The sequence below is a fragment of the Homarus americanus genome, unplaced genomic scaffold (assembly GCF_018991925.1).
Source record: "Homarus americanus isolate GMGI-L3 unplaced genomic scaffold, GMGI_Hamer_2.0 scaffold17533, whole genome shotgun sequence".
Taxonomy (NCBI): domain Eukaryota; kingdom Metazoa; phylum Arthropoda; class Malacostraca; order Decapoda; family Nephropidae; genus Homarus; species Homarus americanus.
Window position 1 is genome coordinate 8,202 of NW_024726283.1, and position 24,810 is coordinate 33,011.

A 24,810-nucleotide genomic window follows, 5' to 3' on the forward strand; every position below is an offset into this window, starting at 1 on the left:
TGAATACACTTCCCACAGTAGGTAACTCACCCTAGGACGTTCTGACAAGACTCACGTGTACCCTGACGTAGGCCCAGTGGGTGCTGGCTGGGCTGCCTCCTATGGGAGAATCTGCTTAGCTGGTGATGCTGTGGTCTGGTCGGGAGGTCTCCCTCCCGACCTGGGGAGGGGACGTGCGTGACTCTGCTTAGTGAACCGAGAGACGACCCGAACGGGAGAGAGATGACAGCAACCAGAATGATAATCGTAATGGACTGTCGAATAGGAATCTCGAATGCCCGTGGACGGGACTGTAGGGCCTTTATATGGGGTCGGCCCAGCCGGCTTCTGACCTCTAACAATTAACACTAAACTGGTTTGATCTGGTGGTGTGTGCAGGTGTGGTCCTGGCCAGGTGTCTTGGCTAGGTGCGGGTGTAGGTCACCGGCTCACGTCATTAGCGGGCGAGGTCAAGTCCCTTGGGTCGACCTGAGGTGTGTCAACCCGGAATGTGGTGGTGCCACGAGGTCTGTGGTGTACTTGCTGTTATATGTGACATAATTCTGGGCTGTAAGCTTTGGTCTGACAATCAATCATTACATATATATATATATATATATATATATATATATATATATATATATATATATATATATATATATATATATATATATATATATATATATATATATATATATATATATATATATATATATATATATATATATATATATATATATATATATATATATATATATATATATATATATATATATATATATATATATATATATACATATACACACACACACACACACACACACACACACACACACACACACACACACACACAGTAGTACCCCGCTTAACGCGGTCAATAAAACCCACAGGGTACCGTGTTAAGTGAAAACCGCGCTAAGTGAACAACAGAACATATGGGATTAATTCCAATAGAAACCGGCCCGACCCCCTATCTCCACTTTTTCCGACACAATACCTATGTTCTAGTAAAAATAACATCTAAATTTTATGATGGTACATGCACACAATTAATACTTAAGAGAAATACAGTCGCCAAGTTAATTTCCATTCAAATAATGGACTCAACTCCCTCCCCCTCTTCTCACACTACACTTCTGGCTCTTCCCTCTCTGAGAAATTTTTGGGGGAAAACCACTAAATTTTAATAAATAATGCCTCAAACTAAAGTTAGGATAATACAATTGACATTGCTGGATTCCTTGTAAGACCAGGAATATTTTGAATATAAATGTCATATATTTTGCACAAAAGATAACATATTTACTCAGAGTAAACATTATATCTAAAATTTGTATGTCTAATGCAAAATCTATGATGTTTATATTCAAAATGATCACCAAATTGTAAGAATTCCAGCAATGTAAATTATATTCTGGCCGGGTAATTTGTATGAATTTCATGAGCTAAAACAAATATCTTCAGTTAATAAAAAAAAAACATATTCTTCACGACACTATCTGTCAATCAAAGTACCCCACCTTGTCTTCCCCTCTTCCAACCGCGCGGTCAGTCCCAATCCTCCCCCCCACCCCCCACCAATCCTCCCTTCAAGAGATGTTGGGTGAAAAAACTAAATTTTAACATTTAGTATTAAATAATACCTCAGATTAAAGTTAGGATAATATAATTGACATTGCTGGATTCCTTGTAAGACCATGAATATTTTGAATATAAATGTCATATATTTTGCACAAAAGATAACATATTTAGTCAGAGTAAACATTACATCTAAAATTTGTATGTCTAATGCAAAATCTATGATGTTTATATTCAAAATGCTCATCAAATTATAAGAATTCCAGCAATGTAAATTATATTCTGACCGGTAATTTGTATGAATTTTATGAGCTTAAACAAATATCTTCAGTTAATAAAAAAAAAACATATTCTTCACACGGTAACAGAGGGTCGGTTGGTCCCTCCCTCCCCCCCACCCCCCACCAACCGTCACTACCAGATGTGTGGGAAAACCAGAATATTTACCTTTCTAGTAATAAATAATACCTCAAACTAAAGTTAGGATAATATAATTGACATTGCTGGATTCCTTGTAAGCCCAGGAATATTTTGAATACAAATGTCATATATTTTGCACAAAAAATAACATATTTACTCAGAGTAAACATTATATCTAAAATTTGTATGTTTAATGCAAAATGTATGATGTTTATATAAAAAATGATCATCATATTGTAAGAATTCCAGCAATGTAAATTATATTCTGGCCGGGTAATTTGTATGAATTTTATGAGCTAAAACAGGCAGTCAGGCAGGGTGGCAGGTGGGGGATGGGGCGAATCTAAAAATAGCTCTCGAGCCGGACACTCACCGCGTATACGTGGAAAAAGCCCGCGTTAAGTGAAAGTTCGGCTCTGGCGAGGCACCGCGTATACGGTAAAACGCGCTAAGCGATACCGCGTTAAGCGGGGTAATACTGTGTATATATATATATATATATATATATATATATATATATATATATATATATATATATATATATATATATATATACAGTGAGTTCTGCTATAACGCGTGTTTTGATAACGCGAATTTGCTCTAACGCGATTTATGAATTCGGAACAATATTTGTATAACGCGATCGCTTGTTTGCTATAACGCGATTTTTGCTTACTATTTCTCCAATTTTGTGGTATTAACTGTGAATATGGTAAAGAAGAATATCTCCAAAAAGCATTCTGATGATAGAATTCCCGGTGATTATCGTAAAAGAAAGGATATAACACTTGAAGAGAAGCTTGATGTTATCAAACTCAAAATCACCCTTCTCCCCCATCAAGTTACATTCATATTTTTTCAAGGTAAAGTGTTAAATTTACTGTATGATTTCATTATTAGATATGAATGTAACATTTATTTAGACTGTGCTATCCTTTGTGTTAGGCTAACTACTAAATTTTTTCGATTTCGAGTAAACTGCACCTAACCCTATTTTCTCCATAAGCCCTGTTATTTCTATTACGCGATTTTCTATAACACGATATTTTACAAGAACACAATTATCACGTTATAGCAGAACTACCTGTATGTATGTATGTATATATATATATATATATATATATATATATATATATATATATATATATATATATATATATATATATATATATATATATATATATATATATATATATATATATATATATATATATATATATATATATATACATATATATATATAGCTCGGTTTGAACCAATTGTCAGTGTTGGAAGTTAGCTTAAATAACAGTCTGTAGACTTGATGGATGAATAATGAGTTTCCTTGTCTCAACTCTATGAAACGACTGCTTTATTCCAATGTTAAACGGGTTGGTTCACATATTTTATATTGGGCTTTAGTAAGGAAACCCAATAGAAGTTTCTTGTTTTATTAGAAAAGTATCATGTATATAATTCTTGAGTGTAGATCAACCGTAAGTTCCACTATTTATGAGTGTGATGAGAAAGGGACCTCGTTTATGTATATAAACGTGAATCAACGTCCGTTCGATATTAGTTGGTGTGAGTGACTGACTAAAGGCGTCACCTTGGTACGCGCTTACATAGATGCTGACATATGGGCTTCTCCCTCTTGGGAAAGCTACCGTTCACGTGTTCAGTTCATGTCCTCATAGATAGTGGAAAATTATAGGGGGTGAATCTGAATATAAATCAGATGTAAATAACCCATTTATATAATACTTCTGTTGATGAGACAGGGGCCATTACATCTACTAGTTGACTTTTTCAAGAAGAGTTTGATTTTTTAAGCTAACCCCAAGATTTGTATGAACTCCATAAGTTAAACATGAAATATGTTTCAGGTTCAGCTATGGCTACAGCAATTCAAAGAGGCCCTCTGAAGAATATCGGAACTATGTTTATGCAACTGCATATTATGCATCATATACTAAGGATCCAAGGCTGTATGTAGTAATCCCCAGTGGCGTGACTGTGTTGGTTTCTGGCGTCATGGTTCTGGCTGGCATCTGCTCAAGGAAAATCTTTGCGACCTCAGTTGTAAGTATATTATAGAAAACGTTTATAGTTATTTTGCCTTCTGTTTCTGCTTCCTGCAAGGCTTTGGGGATATTGAAGTGGTCAGGAGCACGGCAGTTGAATGATATATAGGACTCGCCTACTGTTCCAGGGGTCGGTGGTTCAATTCCTGGGCGCTCTTAGTTCACCCAGCTGTAAATGGATATCTAAGTTGCAACTTGGAGAGGTGAAGGCAGTCAAGAGCAGTAAGGCCATGCTGCCTCCTTGTGTACCAAAGGCTCGGTGTACAGTGTGCTGTAACCACACTGTCCCTAAGGGGCAGTTATGCCTATGGGACTCACATTCACGTTTTTTTTTCACCATCAGTCATTTTCTTAAAGTTCCTTATATTAATTAAAGATTTACTGTAGTAGGAAAGAGATACTTTTGCTTTAGAGAATACAGTAGTATCTCCATATCATTTCTTAAACCAGAAGGTTTGAATGACTTTTACATTGTAACCATACATTGATTAACTTTGTATAGGAAGCATGTCTCAGGTGTTGACTCCCTCTAGCCATTGGGCACCAGGTTGTTTGACTGGGATATAAAAAATGAATAAATTTGAAAATGCAGTTATCCATTACCTTCACAGTGTTTTCCAGGATTTAGTTGGATTGCTCCCTTTGTGGGTAGAAGCTGAGCATGGAATTGGAAGGTGACTGATACCACCTACCTTTCTTTTCTAGCAGCTTTTAGTTCTTCAGTATACTGTACAGAATTGCTTGAGCCCATTTTATGTGTGGTTATAAATGGTGAATTGATCCTTAGATCTCATTTGAGCAGCTTGACATCCCTTTGTCTTTCCCGTAGGGGACTGACCTCCTCTAGAATATAGAAGCTATATATTTTTAGTGTAAAGTATACAGTATTTACTTTATACAGTATATGTATTTTATCCATACACTGTAGTTGGTACAATATATTTAAATAGAAAATCCTTTTTAAGTGAATATGACGTGTCATGACTTAAATTGTTACTATGCCGTATGTATTATATACAACCAAGCAATCAATCACTCCTCCCATTGAGGTACTACGGTGAGCCAGATCTGATGTGCGGGTCTTTATAGATGATATTGAAGAGATGCAGATTACAGTGTACATGTTTATGTTTGGCCACAAAATCTCTTCCACCTCCTTCCTTTTAAGGGCGCCTCCAGTTCAGTGAACCCTTGAAGATTTGGACCCGGTAAATCCGGATATCGGAAGATTCAGAAAAAATTTGTTGGTTCTGGGGGCTAAGAAGCATTCCCAAAACAGAGCAAAGATCATCTTAGGCCCATGTAACTAAGATGTCAGCTTGTGAGACATGGGTCCCCGAGGCAGGAAGCATAATCAGAGTTGTCAATTATTGTTCGTAGGAATATTATTTCATTCACTCTAGTAATGATACAATGTTTCTTATTATGTTATCGCAGGTAAATGCGTGGTTTATATGATTTGTTTATCACTGTGCCTGTCACCATTTTCAAATTTGACAACAAGATAATTTATGTATTTCTTCTATACGTACTGTACTGTATTTCGACCATACGCCTGGCAACCCCCCTTTAGTCCGGTTCTTCGGGGGTGTAGCCATTTCCGGTTACCTGAGCCTGACTAATGAGAGGTAACTTAGTAGCTACATATAAAATTCTTCATGGGTTAAGTTTGCAAAACCCAAATGGCCTTTTCTCCATTTAATTTGAAGAATAAACTGTTCACACTCATCAAGGATATCACACTAATTAACAATGTAAGCTGCGAGTGTTATGGAAGGACGGAAGCTTGTCTGAGATAAGCTTTTATGTCTCTCGTCCATCTGTTGTGAGTATTGAGTGGTAACTGGGTGTAAGTCTGCTCAAGGGACCTGAGTTAATATCCCTAGAGACATTACGTTGCCAGTGGAAAATTACTGATCACATGATGCATATATGACACTGACTGTTCATGGAAAATTACAGGGGTGATGGAATTATATAAGACTGATGTATTTACCTATACTGTACAGTGGTCCCTCAGTTAACGAGCAAAATCCATTCCAGCAGGTTGCTCGTTAACCGAAAATCTCGTTAACCGAAACCATTGTTTCAATGGGTTTTTGGGTAATTGGTTCCAGCTCACCGAAAATTGCCTAAATTCAAAATTTTTTTTAGAAATTGACACTTACCTTGAGGTGTGTATGTAGAAGGCTCCTGGATGATGATGCTGATATGAATTTGAAGTGGGAGGTGGAGGAGGAGAAGGGAGAAGAGAAGGAAGTGGAGGTGGAGGTTAACGAGCAAAATCCATTCCAGCAGGTTGCTCGTTAACCGAAAATCTCGTTAACCGAAACCATTGTTTCAATGGGTTTTTGGGTAATTGGTTCCAGCTCACCGAAAATTGCCTAAATTCAAAATTTTTTTTAGAAATTGACACTTACCTTGAGGTGTGTATGTAGAAGGCTCCTGGATGATGATGCTGATATGAATTTGAAGTGGGAGGTGGAGGAGGAGAAGGGAGAAGAGAAGGAAGTGGAGGTGGAGGAGAAGCATTTTACTGCTTCTTGGAAGCTGAGTCACCTTCCATGAAAATGTCAGGAACCTCTGGACTGACATTTTCTCCACCATGAACATCCTCTCTTCTTCTTGAAGTGGAATGCTGAGGGCTAGCATCATCCTCTCTCCTTCTTGAAGTAGAAGGCTGAGGGATAGCATCTTGTTCCCTCTGCCTTTTACTGAAGAAAGTGTCAATTGTGGTCTGTGGAGCATCTCTCCTCCTCACCATTAACTTATGTTTAAAGAAGGAGACCACTGAGTCCTCAACATGACACAAAGTTAGTTCAGTTTTTTCCTCATCTGGGTGCTTTGAAGCCAGTTCCCTGAACTTCTCCCAGTGGTAAATCACATCTTTCAACTCTTTAGTTGACATATGGTCATAACTTTCAATTTCCTCCTCACCACCGTCAGCCTCTAACATCTCATCCAGTTGCTTCAAGTCATCAGGAATAAGTTCCTCCTCATGAGACATCACAAGCTCTTCAACATCATCCTCTTCCACTTCAAGGCCCAATGACTGACCAATGGACACAATCTCCTGGTCCAACTCTGTTTCTTCCTCAAATCCCTCAAAATCATGGACTACTGATGGCCACAGTGCTTTCCATGAAGAATTTAGGGATCTAGTGGAGACTTCTTGCCATGATGACACAATCAATTTTACAGCCTCCAGGATGTTGAATTGTGTCTTCCAGAATTGTTTCAGTGTTAGTTCAGGATCATTGGAAGTTGCCTGATGACACCTCCTAAACATTTTCTTCATGTACAACTTCTTGAAGTTGCTGATCACATTCTGGTCCATTGGCTGTATGATTGATGTAGTGTTCGGGGGCAAAAACAACACTTTCACAAAGTCAAATTGATACTCCAAAGTTCTGGCAAGTTCAGGGTCATGACCAGGAGCATTATCCATGAGGAGAAGAGCCTTTAAAGGGAGTATATTGGTGGTTAGGTAGCTCTTGACAGAAGGGCAAAACACATCAACAGCCCATTCATTAAAGAGCTGTCTTGTCAACCCATGCCTTATGGTTGGACTTCCAATACACTCCAAGCTTTGTTCTTACCACTTTCTGTTGCTTGAACACCCTGGGGTTTTCAGAGTGGTAGACAAGCATAGGCTTCAGTCGGAAATCCCCTGAAGCATTGGCACCAAGCAATAGGGTGAGACGGTCTTTCATGGGTTTATGCCCAGGAAAAGAGGCTTCATCTCTGGTGATGAATGTTCTTTTGGGCATCTTTTTCCAGAACAGCACAGTTTCGTCCACATTGAACACTTGCTGTGGAAGATAATTTTTATTCTTCCATCAGTTCTTTAAATTCCACTAAAAACTTTGCTGCCCCTTCCTTATCAGCACTAGCAGCTTCACCATGCCTAACAACACTGAAAATGTCACTTCTTTTCTTAAATTTTTTGGCCCAAAAATCTTCAAATTCTGTGCCTGAAGAACCAGGTTGATCTGTCTTTAAATGTTCGTAAATCTCCCTGGCTCTTTCACAAATGAATTCAGTAGAAACTGAATCACCTTTCATCTTTTTTTCCGTAATCCAGATGAGAAATAACTTCTCAGCTTCTGCTATTAGGGATCTACCTTTGAACACTCTGGTAGATTTGTCTTTCACTTTCACTTCTTTAAATTTGTCTTTCTGTGCAAGAATTGTCGACACAGTTGATGTCGACATGCCATATTGTTTGCATAGTGCATTTGTTCTAATGCCTTGTTCATGTTTTTTTTATAATTTCCTGCTTGGTTTGGATTGAAATCGCTTTTCTTGATCTCTTAGGCCCCATGCTGCATTCAAACAATGGCAACACGTGATCTTTTAAGTTTAAACTACTGTAGCTGTAGATAAAGAATATTTTCTTTAAAATAACACTGCACTGCACTATATATTGTCAATATGTAAACTAAATTTCAAAATGACCAATACTTTGCTTGTAAACACAGAAAAAAAGCATTTAGTTGAAGAGAGTCTCAAGCAAGATGTTACCTCCACTGAAAACAGAGAGAGACTAACGCTTGTTTGGTGTGTTAAAAGGCTGGATGGCGCGCATAAAACTAGTGACTTTACTTTCAATTATGTTCAATAATTGTTAAAATGACTAAAAAATTTAATATTAAACTTTTAAAATTATTGAATAGTATAAACTTCTTGATATTTACTAAAATAGTAAGGAATTTAAGCCCCAGAACCGATTACTGTATTGGCGGACTAATACTACAGCTGGTTGATCACCAAGTGCAAGCGAAAACATGTTGAGGTCGGCTCGTAAGAAACTCGTTAACCGAGGGATTGCTCGTTAACCGAAGTTAAGAATCTTATGGGAGGTAACTCGTTAACCAAGGCGCTCGTTAAGTGAGGGATCACTGTATTTATATACGTAAGTACTACTGTATTTCAATCATAAGCCTGACAACCCTATTTTAGATCAGTTCTTCGAGGTTTCACTGTAATTTGATTTATATATTTATAAAAAAAATTTATCTCGGTCACACATGATTGGGCCCAGGAGCTTTGGGATTCTTCCCCCGATTTTTGCTAGTTTTACAGAACTATTCAATCCCAACACAGTTATAAAATGAGATTTACCATTATGTACAGCTTTTATACTAGCCTACAGTTATTTTTTATTGATATCTAAAATAAGCACCGCCTACCAATTTGACGAGTGGTTTTGTGATTGTATGATGTAACAGTATGCCCAGTAGAAACAAATTTTAGTCAAACTAGAGCAGTTCTTTATCTATTAGATTTCTCACTGAAGTTTGGCAAAAATTAAATCGTGAATGTATCATCATGCAAGATTATGTAGCTATCAAATGAATGAATAAAAAGAGGCTTTTATTTCATAGGAAGCATTTGGTAATCAAATAAAAATAAGAACTGAACCTGGCAAGAGGGATCTGTCTGAAAAAATCAAGCAGTGTTGTTTACATTAGGAATCAACTGGACTACAATGTAATGAAGAAATGACAGATACTTTTTGTACAGTATCCATTATATCAAAATTATAATTATATAAATTGGGTTGTTGCACTGTAGCTTACTAAAAGTACATAATGGAAATAAATAGCTTATGTTTTTACCAATTTTACTTGATATATCTTAATTAGTAGCTTTGTTATAGAAATAAGAAAATATAAACATTGATTGGTATCCTTTACATTTGGCGGGAAATTCGTCTTGGAAGAGTTAAGTTGCCAAATTCTGCTACTAGAGAAATGTTCAATATTTTTTAATTTTTGACATAAAACATTCACTAATAATTTTTATGTTCATAAAATGTATTGCTAAAGCTGCCTCCTGAAAGCTGGGAATGCTGTGCAGATGCCATAGCTACTTCACTCCTGAGCAGTTGCTCCAAGTATATAAGGGATTCATTCATCCTAACTTGGAATACTGCTCTCATATCTGGGGTGGCTCTTCTTCTGTCCAACTGTTAGATAGGGTGGAATCAAAGGCATTTTGTCTTATTAACTCTCCTCTTTTAGTTGATAATCTTTCTTCCCTTTCTCTTTGCTGCAATGTTGCTTCACTCTCTTTTACAGGTACTTTAACAAGCAATATTCGGTGGATTTGGCATCCTGTGTACCGCCGGCAAGGCCGTGGGCTCGTAACACACGTCTTGCCTGTGGTGCTCACCGTTTCTCTGTGGATGTCGGTCACACTAGAATAACCCGTTATAGTACATCCTTCTTTCCCCACACAGCCAAACTGTGGAATGCTCTGCCTTCTTCTGTGTTTCCACACTCTTACAATCGGTCACACTTTAAAAAGCTGATTTTCCGGCATCTTCGTGGTGTAGATTAACATAACCTTTTTCTTTTATATTTTTATTTTCTTTTCTCTCTTATTTTTTCGCCCCCTAGGCCCCGTTGTGGGTCCATGTCCTCTGCCCGGGTGGGTTATTCCCCGTAGAAAAAATAAATAAATAAATAAATAAATAAATAAAAATAAAATAAAATAAAATAAAGATATACATTTTCCCTTTTGTATAGTGATATACCAAGATCTATACCGGTAAAAGGAGAAAATTTCATTATGCGCGTTGTGACAGGCTACACAATCGGTCATCACCCTAATCTAACTGTGGATGGCTGCTATTGGTGTTTTATGAATATGAATATATCTGTTTGTGATTTGGAGACATCTCTTACAACCGTTTAGACACCATTATTGTAAAAATTCAAAATACAGTATAGTCGTCATTTACGCGGTCAATTGAACCCGTGGAGGTCCGCGTAAAACTATAAACGCGTAAATGAAATAACAGAACATAGGGGATTAATTTAAATAGAGATTGGGCCGACCCCCAAACTACACTTTTTCCGACATAATACGTACGTTGTAGTAAAAATAACATCTTAATTTTATGATGGTATGCACACACAATTAATATTTAAGAGAAATATCAATAATATTAGGTTTTTTAACACTTAGTGTACATTAGTAGAAAAGATGGCTGGGCACACGGGGATGGGGGTTGGTTCTGAGGCAGAGGGCAGACTATTGGCCCTCACCTGTATCAATTGTATCACTATCCACCACAGAGGCTTGCAGGGCCTCTTTGTCAAACCCCTCGAAGTCCATATCCTCACTATCACTGACTTGGGCTGGCTGTGGTGGGTGAAGAACTCGGTAATGTTTTGTTGACTGGGCGACCTTGTGTGCACCCTGCCCGCGCCGCTTCCTGCGTAAATGATGGAATGAACCGTGTAAATTTAAATTGTCGGTCTGGCAAGGTGCCGCGTAAATGACGAAACATGTAAACCAAATCCGCGTAAATTGAGACTATACTGCACATTGTAAAATAAACAAACGAAGTCAGAATTTACTTACGTTCAATAAGCTGCCATGTCGTACCATTTGTTTACCGTATATCACGGCCTATAAGACGAAATTTGAACATTAAAAAAATCTGCCCAAAGTTAGGGGGTCGTCTAAACCACCAAGTTTAAAATTCTTACCTCTTAAATATTGTGGTTTAGTGTGTCAAGAGTGGTGATGAAAACATCGTAAGCCACTCACAAGGTCTTACCACTAATTATTTTATACTGAAACTTACGTTTGGCAAGCTGGATTCAAATTAAGATTACCGGTATATTAAAATAATAAAAATGTATTATAAACCTGTCTAACATACCGTAAAAGAGATTTATACCCCTATAATAAACACAGCTATCATCACACACCCCTCCCCACGCCCCCCCCCCATTTGCCAGTGAGGAGCCGTGGAGGTGGTCAGTAATGCATACCGGTATCGGTATATTTACTCATAATAATATTTATCTCCTATAAATAATTGATTTAAATTTTATTTTTTTCCAAAGAATATTCAGTAAATGAGTGCATTAATTCTTGAAACTATCGACGGTTAATTACAGACGCTCAAGTGACGTCACTAGTGTTTACACTACACCAGCTGGTAATATTTGATGCCATTACTTGAAGTGAATTGGCCTTATTTTAAGTAACTAACTATAAATAAATACAAAAATTAAAAAAAAAGATCAAAACTGAGAAATAATATACTGTATGTATGTTGTGTTGTCAAAGTAAGAGGAACAATTGTGTAAGTACGTAATATTTTTTCACTCAAATCCTAATGAAACACTACTGGAGAACATTCCTTTGTCGCAAAACAGTTTATAAATTAAAGAAAATAATTACAGTGTGTTTAATATATTACAGTATATTATAAATAAATAAATAAAACAAATAATTCGGTAAATCTATTTAAAGTAAATGGAAAATAAGCAAACATGTTATTTACCAAGACCCTTCCGTCTGGCTCAGGGTGAGATGTAGGGGAGATAAAGAAGGCTATTTATAGCCCATCAGAAGTGACCAGTACCCTAATGCACCATAAATAATTCATTGAACATTCATTTTTTGTACATAGTATATTCAGTATATATATATATATATATATATATATATATATATATATATATATATATATATATATATATATATATATATATATATATATATATATATATATATATATATATATATATATATATATATATATATATATATATATTTGTGTAATAAATGTATGTAGTAAGTACATACTGGTAACCTTTTTCACTCAAATCCTAATGAAACACCACAATTAGAATACGGTGGTTGCTGTTGAACCACATGTTGTATAAATAGTCACACCACCGAGACGAGGGAACACTCCCACCACGCTTCAGTGACGTCACTAGTGTTTACACTACACCAGCGGGTATAATTTGATGACATTACTTGAAGTGAATTGGCCTTATTTTAAAAAATCAAGGATGGTTGGTAAAGGACTACTGAGTCAGTGGGTAAGTGTCACATTTGGGGTACTGGTCTTATACAGCAAATAGAGCTCAAAAGCTACTTTTTAAATGGAAATTTGGGGGGGGCGTCTTATGCACCCCGCCGCCTTATAGGCCGTGATATACGGTAAGCCCTATTATGACATTTTGCCTACTCCGCATTTACTATTGGCTACATTCTGTTAGTCTAGTCCACAAATGGTTAAGCAGGATATTTCTGGTTATACAGGCATCCTCCATGATATGGAAACCCGGGTTATGGAAATTTGCCCTTATGGAGTTTTGAAAGTACGACCCCAAAATTTGCGATATGAACAAAAACCTCATCCTTGTGGAATTTGGGTAAATTTAAAAATTTCTACAACAAAGAAATTCACCAAAATTAAAAAAAAAAATCTGGATTCTTGGTGGTAGCTACAAGACGGTTGGAGGGTGGCTCACCTAGCTAGCACCACACTGGCACTGCTGAGTATGAACTCTTTCTCCAGCTTGTGTTCAGTTATGCGTCTATGGATTTGTGATTAATTTATTAAGTTTTTCAAAAGAAAAAATCCCGATATAGAAGAAGAAATTTAACCGAAATTATAAAAAAAAATTTGTGTGGATTCTGCTGGTAGCTGCAAGATGGTTGGATGGTGGCTCACTTCCCCAACAGCCAGCGCAACAATCGTGCTGCTTAGTTAGAAATCTTTTCCAGATTGTTTTCAGTTATGCATCTGTGTTACTGTGTACCCTTATTCAAGATGAATGGAAAAAGGTCATCAACTTCAGTTTCTTTCATAACACTGCACATACAGCACACCAGACACTATTGAACAGCTGATATCTACCCACAAAATTGAGTGTAAATTCATTATAAATGAGCAACATGGTATCCCTTCAACATTACATTACAAAACATTTGAAAATATGGAGTGAGAAAGGAGAAAGGTGTTGGAGATTAGAGAGATGGAGTGGAAAGCAGTGCTGCCAAGCTCTCCTCAACAGCTAATCTTTAACCCACCACCATGCAGTCATGGACTTGTGCATCAGTTAACCACACACAAATATATGTTAAACAATAAGACCTAAACTTAATGCATTGGGTGCATTGATCTGTTTATTCCCATGTTGGAGGGTGTGTTGGAATGATGTTGGAGGGTGTATGGGTGGTGTCGGAGGGTGTGTAGGTAGTGTTGGAGGGTGTGTAGGTAGCATTGGAGGGTGTATGGGTAGTGTTAGAGGTGGTGTGTGTGCGTGCACGCACGTGCACGTGTGTGCACACAGGGTGGTGTAATGCGTCTAGTGTGGCAGCATTATGTTAGTGTTAAGGTGCAAGCACTGCTTGCTTTCTTTTGCTTTCAGCTACCGCCGCTGGCTAGCCCTCGTGGTGAACAGGGAAGCAACTTGCATAAGTCTTCCCCTGCCAGTACACAGCCTCTTCACCTTCAAGACTCCTGCTGTGCCTCCTCGTGGCATCACACATTAACTGGGTGCCTTGTGGGCCCAGGCTAGACCAGCAGAGGATCTCGTAGCTGCAGTGGACCCCAGAGGAATGGCGCATAGGCCCACTGACATGTGGACGTGTCCTGGCGCCTACCAACCACTGCTTTGCTGCCTTGCGGATTAACCCTAAGGCCACGGGTGATGTTCCAGAACGCCCGGCTTGCGTGCCCCGGGTGACGTTTCAGAACGTCTGCCTATTTCCCTCCCCTTTTTTTTTTTTATTTCTGGGGGGGGGGGTTACTGCCAGCAGCACCCTAACCCAGGGCTAGAAACGGTGCCCTAAACATAGCCTGCCTAACGAACAACCTGACTGGGGAACCACACCCAGTAAGGTCATCCTGATGCAGTCAAAAACACAATCATAATCACAGATCCAAGCAAAATCAAAACTATACAACCACTTATGGTCATTGCATGGAATGTCAGGACCCTTCTGGAGACTGTCACAAATGAGCGTCTTGAAGGAAGAACCACCCTTTTGGCAAAAGAGCTAGCTAGGTATAACATTGACATAGCAGCCATTAGTCAGTCCCGGGTCCAGGAAGAGGGTCGACTCACAGAACGGGGGTCTGGCTATACCTTCTTCTGGAAGGGTAAGTCTGCTGTGGAGAGAAACTGCAGTTATGGAGTTGGCTTTGCTATCCTCCAATGCATTCAACATCGGCTAACTGAAATGCCTGTTGGAATCAATGAGCACCCCATGGCACTCAGAGTCCCACTGATTCACTCACGTCATGCCTTCTTCATTAGTGCATGCGCCCCAACACTGGATGACATCAAGGAGGTCTTTTATGCTGACCTTGACAGAGTGCTAACCTCTATCCCAGAGAAGATAAGGTTGTGCTCCTAGGTGACTTCAATGTTAGAGTTGGCAGAGGTACTGACATTTGGCAGGGAATCACAGGGTGAAATGAATTGGGCAAGTGTAATCGCAATGGCCTACTCCTCCTCAGCAAGTATGCAGCACACAACCTCACTATCACCAATATCTTGCTTAGGCAGGCACATGTGGCGCATGGTACGCGTGGTGTGTGTAAGTGCGTGCGTGCGAGCGAGCGAGGGGGGCTACTGAGTGGCTGGTTAGTGCAGTGGCCCCCAGACCCCCCCCCCCCAAAAAAAAATGCTTAAAGTCCTGACAATGAACCAGTCTGGCCCCCTGTTTCCCCAAAATTGTCCAGACTTTCAAGGGTTTACTGTATACAGTATACCAATTCTCAACTGTGTCTTCAAAACTGCAGTCAGAGATAGCAAACAAACAAACAAACAATTTGCTTTATAAATAAAACCAGACAACTTAATGTTACTTATTGATGAAAAATGTTTTCAACTTTGTCTCATGAAATTTAAATCTTAATTTTTTTTTTTTTAATACCATATTTTTTGCAGGGTCTTTATTCATCCTTGGGACTATGGATATTGACTCTGTTGATGTCAATCGTCTATCAGAGTACTTGGTGGAAACATGATGACTTTTTCTTGTCCACTGCTGGCTGGGTGCTGGGTATCCAGATTGGACTTCTCATTCTGCTGCCAATACAGGTATTATTCATGTGAATTTTTTATATTTTGGTCTCTTTGTATTAGATTGGAAATTCATTATACAGTAGGGGGTCTTATTTATATGTCACATATGTGTTCCAGAGAAAAGTGATGTACAGGTTGACAACCCTTTATCCGAAAACCGAAAAGCTTTGAAAACCTTTTCTTTTTTTTCTTTTTTTTACAGGGATTAGCCCACCAGGGCATAGATCACTGACCCACATCAGGGCCTGGGGGGCGAAAATGTAATAGTAATAATAATTATAATAATAGTAATTATTCATAGTACAGTAAATAAACATTTTAATAAAAATACACCAAAATAAAATAATATGATGACATTAATAATAATAATAATAATAAAATATAATAATAAAATTAATAAAAATAACAATAATACAGGAGTACTGTAATAATAAAATAATAATAATAATAATAATAAAGAAATACAAGAATGAAAAAAAGATCAAAAGTGAGAAACACGACCTTGACCTATGAATTATTATTATTATTATTATTATTATTATTATTATTATTATTATTATTGTTATTATTATTATTATTATTATTATTGTTATTGTTATTATTATTATTATTGTTATTGTTATTGTTATTATTATTATTATTATGATTATTATAATTATAATTTGTATTATATTTTGCAGGCTCTGATGTGGGTCAGTGATCTATGCCCGGGTAGGCTAATATACATTAAAAAAAATAAAATAAAATAAAAATAAACTCTGAAAACCGAAAAATTCCGAAATCCGAAATGCCTCTGGCACCAAGGATTTCGGATAAGGGATTGTCAACTTGTACAATGAAACTAACGTTTTGCAGTCAAACTTCCCAAATTCAAATTGCTTCGGACCAAGACCTGTTTAATTTCTGGAAAAATTTGAACTTTGTTTACTTAAGTATCATGGTCTTTTTATTACACACTGTAAGTGTAATATTTATACTCGAGTTTCCCAAAATCTTATTATTTTCTTATTTTTTTAATTCCTTAAGTACTGTGGAAAGTAAAAGTAATTTTTTGCCTTTAAGCCTCAATATATTTAATATAGGGTGTATTTACAAAAGGAACAATACAGTACAGAACTGTACATTAAAAAGAAATTATACCATCTCACTACCAGGCCAAAGGGGGAAATTTCATCATCCAATGAGCTTTATGTTATGTTTATTTATCAACTTGTAATTTTGGGTAGATCTATGTAATTTTCTTCAGTTTTTGTACTCGGTTACACGAACACATCATCCTATATATGAGGTATCCCGCATCGTTAGGTGCTTTTAGACCATCCAGACGAAACCCGTTTTTTTTGGAAAGCATCATTTTTGCCCTAGCTCTAGAGTCTAGACAATGGTAGTTGATAAGATCTCCTTACTTCTCTGTAAATAAGGTTGAAAACCCTTTGAAAATAGGGTACAACATCTATTTGTGGCAGACAGGAAATTATGGGCTTGGCTTTCGCATCGTAAGGTGTTCTCATCCCATCAGTGAGTGAATGAGAGGAGCGGGAGGTCAATCACAGCGGCCAGCGTACAGTCTCCTCCCCCGTCTCAGCCAATGACAGTGAGCGTCTGCTATCTATGTCATGGCCCCTCCAGCGGGCGGGAACTACACTCTGATATCGATTAGAGTAAAAAAAGCCATAAGCGAGTGGGAGTTTTGTTGCTTCAAGTCAACATTTCAACAACCCAGTACATTACTTCATGATGTGCTACGTACCATCTGCAAGTACAGTCCTTTAGCTTCAAAATTCATGAAAAATTAATGCTGTATCTCAAAAAAGAACAAAGTTATGCATGTTTAAAATTGGAAAAACTTTAAACGCGGTTTTCTCGGTTTCAAATTTTGGCATGAATAACCCATACGATGCGGAGCGCCTCATATAGAATACAGGAAAGCCTTCGATAACAATGATTCATATTTAAGAACCAGGTTAATTTAGGACCCAATTCAATTTACACCATTGTTGTCTTCGTATTTAAGACGAAAATATAAAAAATAAAGTAAAATTAAATTTTCATATAAATAATAACTAAATCCCGATATGTATTAAAAAAAAAAAGCCTTGCGCTCTGAGGCTACCGAGCTTGTGAGACGTGACGCAAGCATAAACAGTCGCAGTTGGCGGGCCCTGTTTTCACACATCTGAACAGGAAAAGGAGAAAACCTTTCTCAGGTTTCTTACGGCATTTTTGCGCCCCTATTCAACATGAGCAAGAGAGCAAGTGATGGTAGTGCTGGTTCAAAAGCTAAAAGAAAGTGTATAAGCTTAGCCAAGAAACTAGATGTGTTAAAATGATATGAAAAAGTTGAGAAGTCTGTGGATATTTTATGGATCAAACAATGAACATATTTTCTGAAGTGGATCCATTAACAGAAAGAAGCATTAAAATTAACAGGGATGTGAAAAATGCATATGACCTCTACATAAAGATGTATAATGAGAAAAGAAAGCAGCTGTGAATGGTTCTTTCGACAGCTTTATTAATCGAAGGCCTAAACCATCAACTTCAGCTACACCATCAAATTCAGCATCATAAGCAGCTTCGGCAACAACTTGAGGTTCAGTAACAGTTTCAGCAACAGCTATGATATCTTAATGGAAAGCTTCAGCTTCAGCCAGAGTTGAACCTGATGACTTAGTCTTCTGAGTAAAGACTTGCACAATATTCATTGGCTGTCCTTGTGTTTTAGACTTTACCACCATTTGTGAGTAGAATTTTTATTTTACATTACTAAGTATTTATTAAGTATTATTTAAAACATATATGAACAGTAATAAGTGCTGCTTTCATATTCCTATGTACAGAAATGACGATTTTTTCACATGTACGCCCTTACATACGATGGCGTTCCCAATCAATTTTTATTTTTATTTACCATTAATGGTTAGCTACTTCTGTTGTTCCATTTATTAACATTAAATAACATTACTGTACAGTCGGCCCTTAACATACGCAGGGGTTACGTAACAGAGATACCCGTCGATGTTAAAAAGCCGCATATTTTTGCTGCCCCCCCATGTCCTTATTTACCGTATATACCTGTGTGTAGTTCGAGTTTTTAAGACCAAATTATTTGGCAAAAAAATTGGGGGTCGACCTCTAAACGGGTAATAGTTTCGTTAGGTTGAAAAATATTTACCAGTAACTACCAGTAAACAATGGAAACGATGCACCAACGCACAACCAGCTGTGAGTGTCGGTACAGTTGCCAGGGCAGATCTCTTGCGTCATCATAGCAAGCCCAAAGTAGCCAAATCTATGGTATGGTAGCACAGGACGATGTAAAACATAAAGTAGTCATTTATTAAAGTTTATTTATAGATACTGTACATAAATTTTTGTTCATTACATTTGAAACATCAATCTTTGTTAATTAAATTTGAAACAAAAGAAAACTACGGTACCGTATTTTCATTAAAATATTACATCACAAGTATATTTTACCTTAACTGTGACTGAATGAATATACGTATTCTCAGAAATAAATATGGAAATATTATATTTTTGCTGGAATGACGTACATATTACAGTGGAAAGTGGGATAAAATCATGACGAAAACAATGACTTTCGCTTTCTTTCGTTATTCAAAAGATTTTACCGAAATCGCTTTTTGAATGGTTTTCAGTTAAAAAACTGTTGTACTCGTACTGTATTACAATATTATTGTATCCTATCATTAGCCTTATAATCCCACAACTGAAAACCATTCGAAAAGCGATTACGGCAACATCTTTTGAACGAAAGAAAAAGTCATTGCTTTCGTCACAATTTTATCCCACTTTCCACTGTAATACGTACATCATTTCAGCAAAAATATTACATTTCCATGTTCTCAGAAATAAATGGTAGTTTTGTTGAAACGTAATGTACAGTATTTAATATTAAAATGCAAAAATAGCTATAAAAACAATTAATACACCCGTAATGTACAGTATTTAATATTAAAATGCAAAAATAGCTATAAAAACAATTAATACACCCGTAATGTACTGGCTGGCATCTCCACTCGTCCCTGCTCCCGCGTCCAAGGTCACCACTCACTCCCTCCACTCCCTCTTCTGCCTCCTCCACCTCCTCACCGTCACTACTGCCGACAACAAACACAAATGTTTTGTGAATAACTGCACCTCCACTTCCTATGTACAGTACTGAACTGTACTGTGCTGTGCATTTTTACAAACAATAAACATGGCAAGGAAAGCTATTAAAAAAAAAAAAAGATTAAAATTTCACTTTACTGTACCGTACCTATCCTCGGCGACAGGACGGGGGTCATCGGGCTCATCGTCACTCAATTTCATAACGGGTGGTGAAGTGGGGGCGACGGTGGATTCAGCTGCTTCCTCACTGCCACCAATGATTGATGATGTCGTCTCTTTCTTTTCATTCTTCCATGATGTTTATGTATGGAGCAAAAACGTCATCCATCCCTCGCATGAATTTCAGGGCATGCACCATGGAGGGTGTATGTATATTATGTATGTGCTCCATTTATATACATTATTTATTCTGCCTAGCTAGCAGCGTGTGGCAATGTATTTACCATGTTCCACACGCTTAATTAATGTGCCTGGCGACATATGGAAGCTGCTAATGTATCACTTGCCACATGTCGCCTAAAAGGCTAGTTGACCCCCCAGACAGAGTAAGGAGCGCCACCTCCCTTGTGTATCTCTGTTTATCCAGTAAATAGAACCTACGAAAACTCTACAGGTGTTTGTGTTCGCTCCTGTAGATAGAACTTGATACCCAGAACATATGCATGGCGCAGTGTGTCATTTAACTGGATCATTATACAAATGCAGTGTAAAGTTTGTGGCAAGACCGGCTTATGGACCCCTGCTCTGTGTCAACCACCGCTAATGGCCGTCTCTTCATAGAATTTATAGCAACTTTGAGCAGTGTCAGTTACAGTAATTTCCTGTGAAGTGTATAGTGCATTGTGTGTTTAGTGCCATAACTGTGTGACCTTGTTCTAAAGGATTCCCAAGGTGTAAGGCATGTTCAGGGCATGTGGGAGGAGTAGAGTTCAGTGCAGCCTCCCCCCGCCATGCCTGGAGGGTAACTGACGACGCGAGTCGCCGCCTCCACCCCTCCACCCCCTCACAGCGAGACACTGCCCGAGGCGCGTGCACACACACACACACACACACACACACACACACACACACACACACACACACACGTACACTGACTGCGGCCATTCCTTTATATATATTTTATATATATAATCTACTTATCTGTGCATTTAATTAATTTTTTGTCTCAGATCTTGTTGATACGACGGGCTGACCGGTCAACACTGATTTAAGACACAGTACACAGATGAAGTAATTATGTCTCGTGCCTTACGCAGTCGTGGAGCCAACGCCGGATGAGTCAGTCGGATGACAGCTCGGCAGAGATGGATGACCAGGCTGACAGGACGCTCCAGCTTCCACCACATCGCGCAGCCCTTCACCTCGATATTCAGCGTTGTCTCCAGAGATAATTGCTTTAATGAAGTTTATGAGGGATGAACGGCGTCACGACTTTGCTAAAAGACGTGTGGAGGACGAAGAAAGAAGACAAGCAGAGGCAGAGAGAGACCACCAACGGAGATTGGAAGACAGTGCACGGTTTGAAGCTTTGATATCTCGCCTCACTGTTAACCAAGCCCCTGGCTCTAACACTGCCTCGGTATCGACTGGTTCAGATACCTCATCAATGCTTCTTCACGCCCCCCAGCCCCACCTAAAGCGGCTGCTCAAACACCGCCCATCTTGAAGCCTGATGTGAATTTCCAGACTTTTCGTGAATGGCGGCGACGGTGGACTGATTATGCTACAATGGTGGATCTCCAGAGTTTGTCACAGCCTAAACAACTTATTCAGCTGCGTATGTGCCTGTCCTTGGAAACTCAGCGTGTCTTGGAACATACGTTGCAGGTACCTCCGACCTCTTCGTTGTCTGTAGAGGAGGTACTGGATATTCTACAACGGCACATCAAAGGGCAGCGGAATGAAGCTCTACGCAGGAGGGAATTGTTTAGCTGCAGACAGATGGAGGGCGAGACTTTTGATGCCTTTTATGTACGACTCAAGAGAGCCTCGGAAGAGGTAGATATATGCCCAGGTAACCACCAGCAGTGCGAGGAGACCCAGTTGAAGCAGGTGATCCTGATGGGTGTTAAGGACGAGGAGCTTGTCCAACGCCTCACCTCCCTCGACTCTTCCTCTTCTCTTAAGGATGTGTTGACAATATGTCGCTCCTATGAGGCTGCCAGGTGTGCCACCTCTGCCATCCGAGCTCCCCCTACAGCTGTACGCGCTGTGTCCCGGTACAAGAAGGACAAGAAGTCTACTCCAACGCCTTCGCCCACCACGCCCACGCCCGGTTCCTTTTGTAACAACTGTGGTAAGCAGCACGGAACACAGGTGTGTCCAGCTGCTGAGTCTACCTGCAACAGTTGTGACCGTAAGGGCCACTGGTCACTCACAGTACGGTGCCCAGCCAAACGCGTCCAGTGCAATGTGTGCGGTCGTCTGGGCCACTACGACAAGTGTTGCCCTACCAACAAACCCAAGGGACAGCGTCGGCGGAAGCTTCAGCGCCCTTCCACCAGTGAGGGCCGCCCACAGTCTTCCAATCAGAAGCATGACGACCCTGGACAACGCTCGAGCCATATTAGGAAGTGTGCTCCCCTTCGCGTCCCAGGACCAAAGTTCCCCAGCACATCAGCGTCATCGTGACCTACGGCAGTGTGTCATCCCGTCTTCAGATGTTGCCCGACACCGGCGCTGATGCTACAGTCATCGGTCCCCAGCATTTGCAATGCTTGGGGCTCTCTCCAAGTGATCTAGGACCGCCCCCCAAGGATCTCCGCTTTATGGCAGATGGTTCACAGATGGCCCCAGCCCTAGGTTCACTCCAAGCACAGGTCACCTTTGGCAACAGGTCGTGTCAAGCCTGGATTAATGTGCATAACGGTGTCCCGACTCCTTTGCTGTCCTACAGACATTGTCAAGAGTTGGCCATCATCTCCCAGGGCTTCCCCAAACCTATTCTCGAGGTAAAACACGCCAACAGGGTGCACGAAGGGAGCTGCAACTACCCTGCTGTCGCCCTACCCCTGCCTCTTGCCAGTGACACCTCTCCTTCGGATGCTCGGAAGTACTTCCTGAAGGAATTCAGCGACGTTCTGGTGACCAAGTCCGCTTTGGAATCCAAGCCTCTCAAGAAAATGGTAGGTCCCCCCATGAGGATCCACTTGAGGGACGACGCGAAGCCCTTCGCTATCTACACTCCTCTACTGGTTCCCCTGGTCTTCCGCGAGGCGGTCAAACACGAGCTGGACTCCATGGTCGCCCAAGAAATTATTGCACCAGCCGGTGATGACCCGTCTCCATGGTGTCACCCTATGGTAGTCGTCGCAAAACCCAAAGGTGGTGTTCGGTTCCCCACTGTCCTCTCCAAGCTCAACAGCCAGGTGTCTCGTCCTGCGCACCCTTCTCTCACGCCCTTTGCAGCTATACACAGTGTGAACCCGAAGGCACGCTTCTTCACGACGATGGACGCCCTGTGTGGATACTGGCAGATAGAGCTTGCCGAAGAAGACCGACCACTTACAACTTTCATCACCCCGCATGGACGTTACAGTTATTGCCGTGGCCCCATGGGATTCGCCGCTACAGGAGATGCTTTCTGCCTTCGAGGTGATATGGCTCTACAAGGTCTGGCAAACTGCATGAAAGTGGTCGACGACATACTCGTGTACAATGAGGATTACATGGACCACCTCTGCCGTATCTACGAGGTACTCAACAGATGCCGGAAGCACGGCATCACCCTAATTGCCGACAAGTTTGTTCTGGCCAGCTCTTCAGTGGACTTTTGTGGGTACACCCTCTCAGGGAATGGTATTGCAGCTGACCCGGAGAAGGTCCGCGCCATCACGGATTTTCCCACCCCTGCTAACCTCACCGACTTGAGATCCTTCATCGGTCTCGTCAACCAGTTAGCAGAGTTTTCGCCGGACATCTTCGCAGCTGCCCAACCACTTCGCCCCCTGATGAGCCCCAAGAGGACATTCCTGTGGACCCCCGACCACGACAAGGCCTTACAGCAAGTGAAACAGGCCCTGTCTAGTCCACCTGTCCTCGCCACGGCCTTGCCGACGGTTCTGCAGACAGATGCCTCACGCTTGTACGGCATGGGATACGCCCTATTGCAGGATCACGGTGGAGGGCAGTTCCGGCTCGTCCAGTGCGGCTCGCGTTTCCTCTCTGACACCGAGATGCGCTATGCCACTATTGAGTTGGAGCTGTTGGCTGTGGTTTGGGCGATGTCCAAGTGCAGGTTTTACTTCATAGGCCTGTTAAACACCTGGTCGTTGGTGTACTGTCCTTCCTCCATAATCTCACGTAAAAACGGAGGAAATTCCCTAGCCGCAACACGGTCAGCACTAGCTTCTTCACCACCAATGTTGATATTGGTGATCTTGTTTCTCTTCTTAAACCTCTGTAACCACCCAGAGGAAGCATTGAAGGGTTTGGGCTCTGTAATTCCCATCTTTCGTGACACTGCAGCATACAGTTCACGTGCGTACTCCTTAACTGAGCGCGTGTCCACCGCCATGTTCCGTCGCGCCTGACGCACCAAGTAGCTCACAAGTAATTTTTCTGTCTTGAAAAGCACCTGGTTTTGGCGATACTTGATCATAGAAGCACCTGTAGACTTTGAGATGTTCATGTGCTCCTTTATCTTGGCTGCATCCTTCTTAATTGTCCTGATTGTAGACTCGTTAACACCATGCTGGCGCGTGAGATCAACCTGTCTTGTTCCTTTCTCCAACTCTTGTATGATCTTATACTTAATTTCGTAGCTTAAGGAACTC

General features: G+C 40.0%; 1 protein-coding gene across 1 annotated transcript in view; it reads left to right on the forward strand.

Annotated features, from left to right (window-relative positions):
• Positions 1 to 3,840: 3,840 nt before the first annotated feature.
• Positions 3,841 to 24,810, forward strand: part of LOC121865593 — a 157,627-nt gene continuing 136,657 nt past the window's right edge. Inside the window, exons 1-2 of the mRNA XM_042365102.1 lie at positions 3,841 to 4,038; positions 15,761 to 15,913. Of these exons, the coding sequence (XP_042221036.1) occupies positions 3,991 to 4,038; positions 15,761 to 15,913 (201 nt within the window). The 5' untranslated portion in view covers positions 3,841 to 3,990. The remainder of the gene's footprint in view (positions 4,039 to 15,760; positions 15,914 to 24,810) is intronic.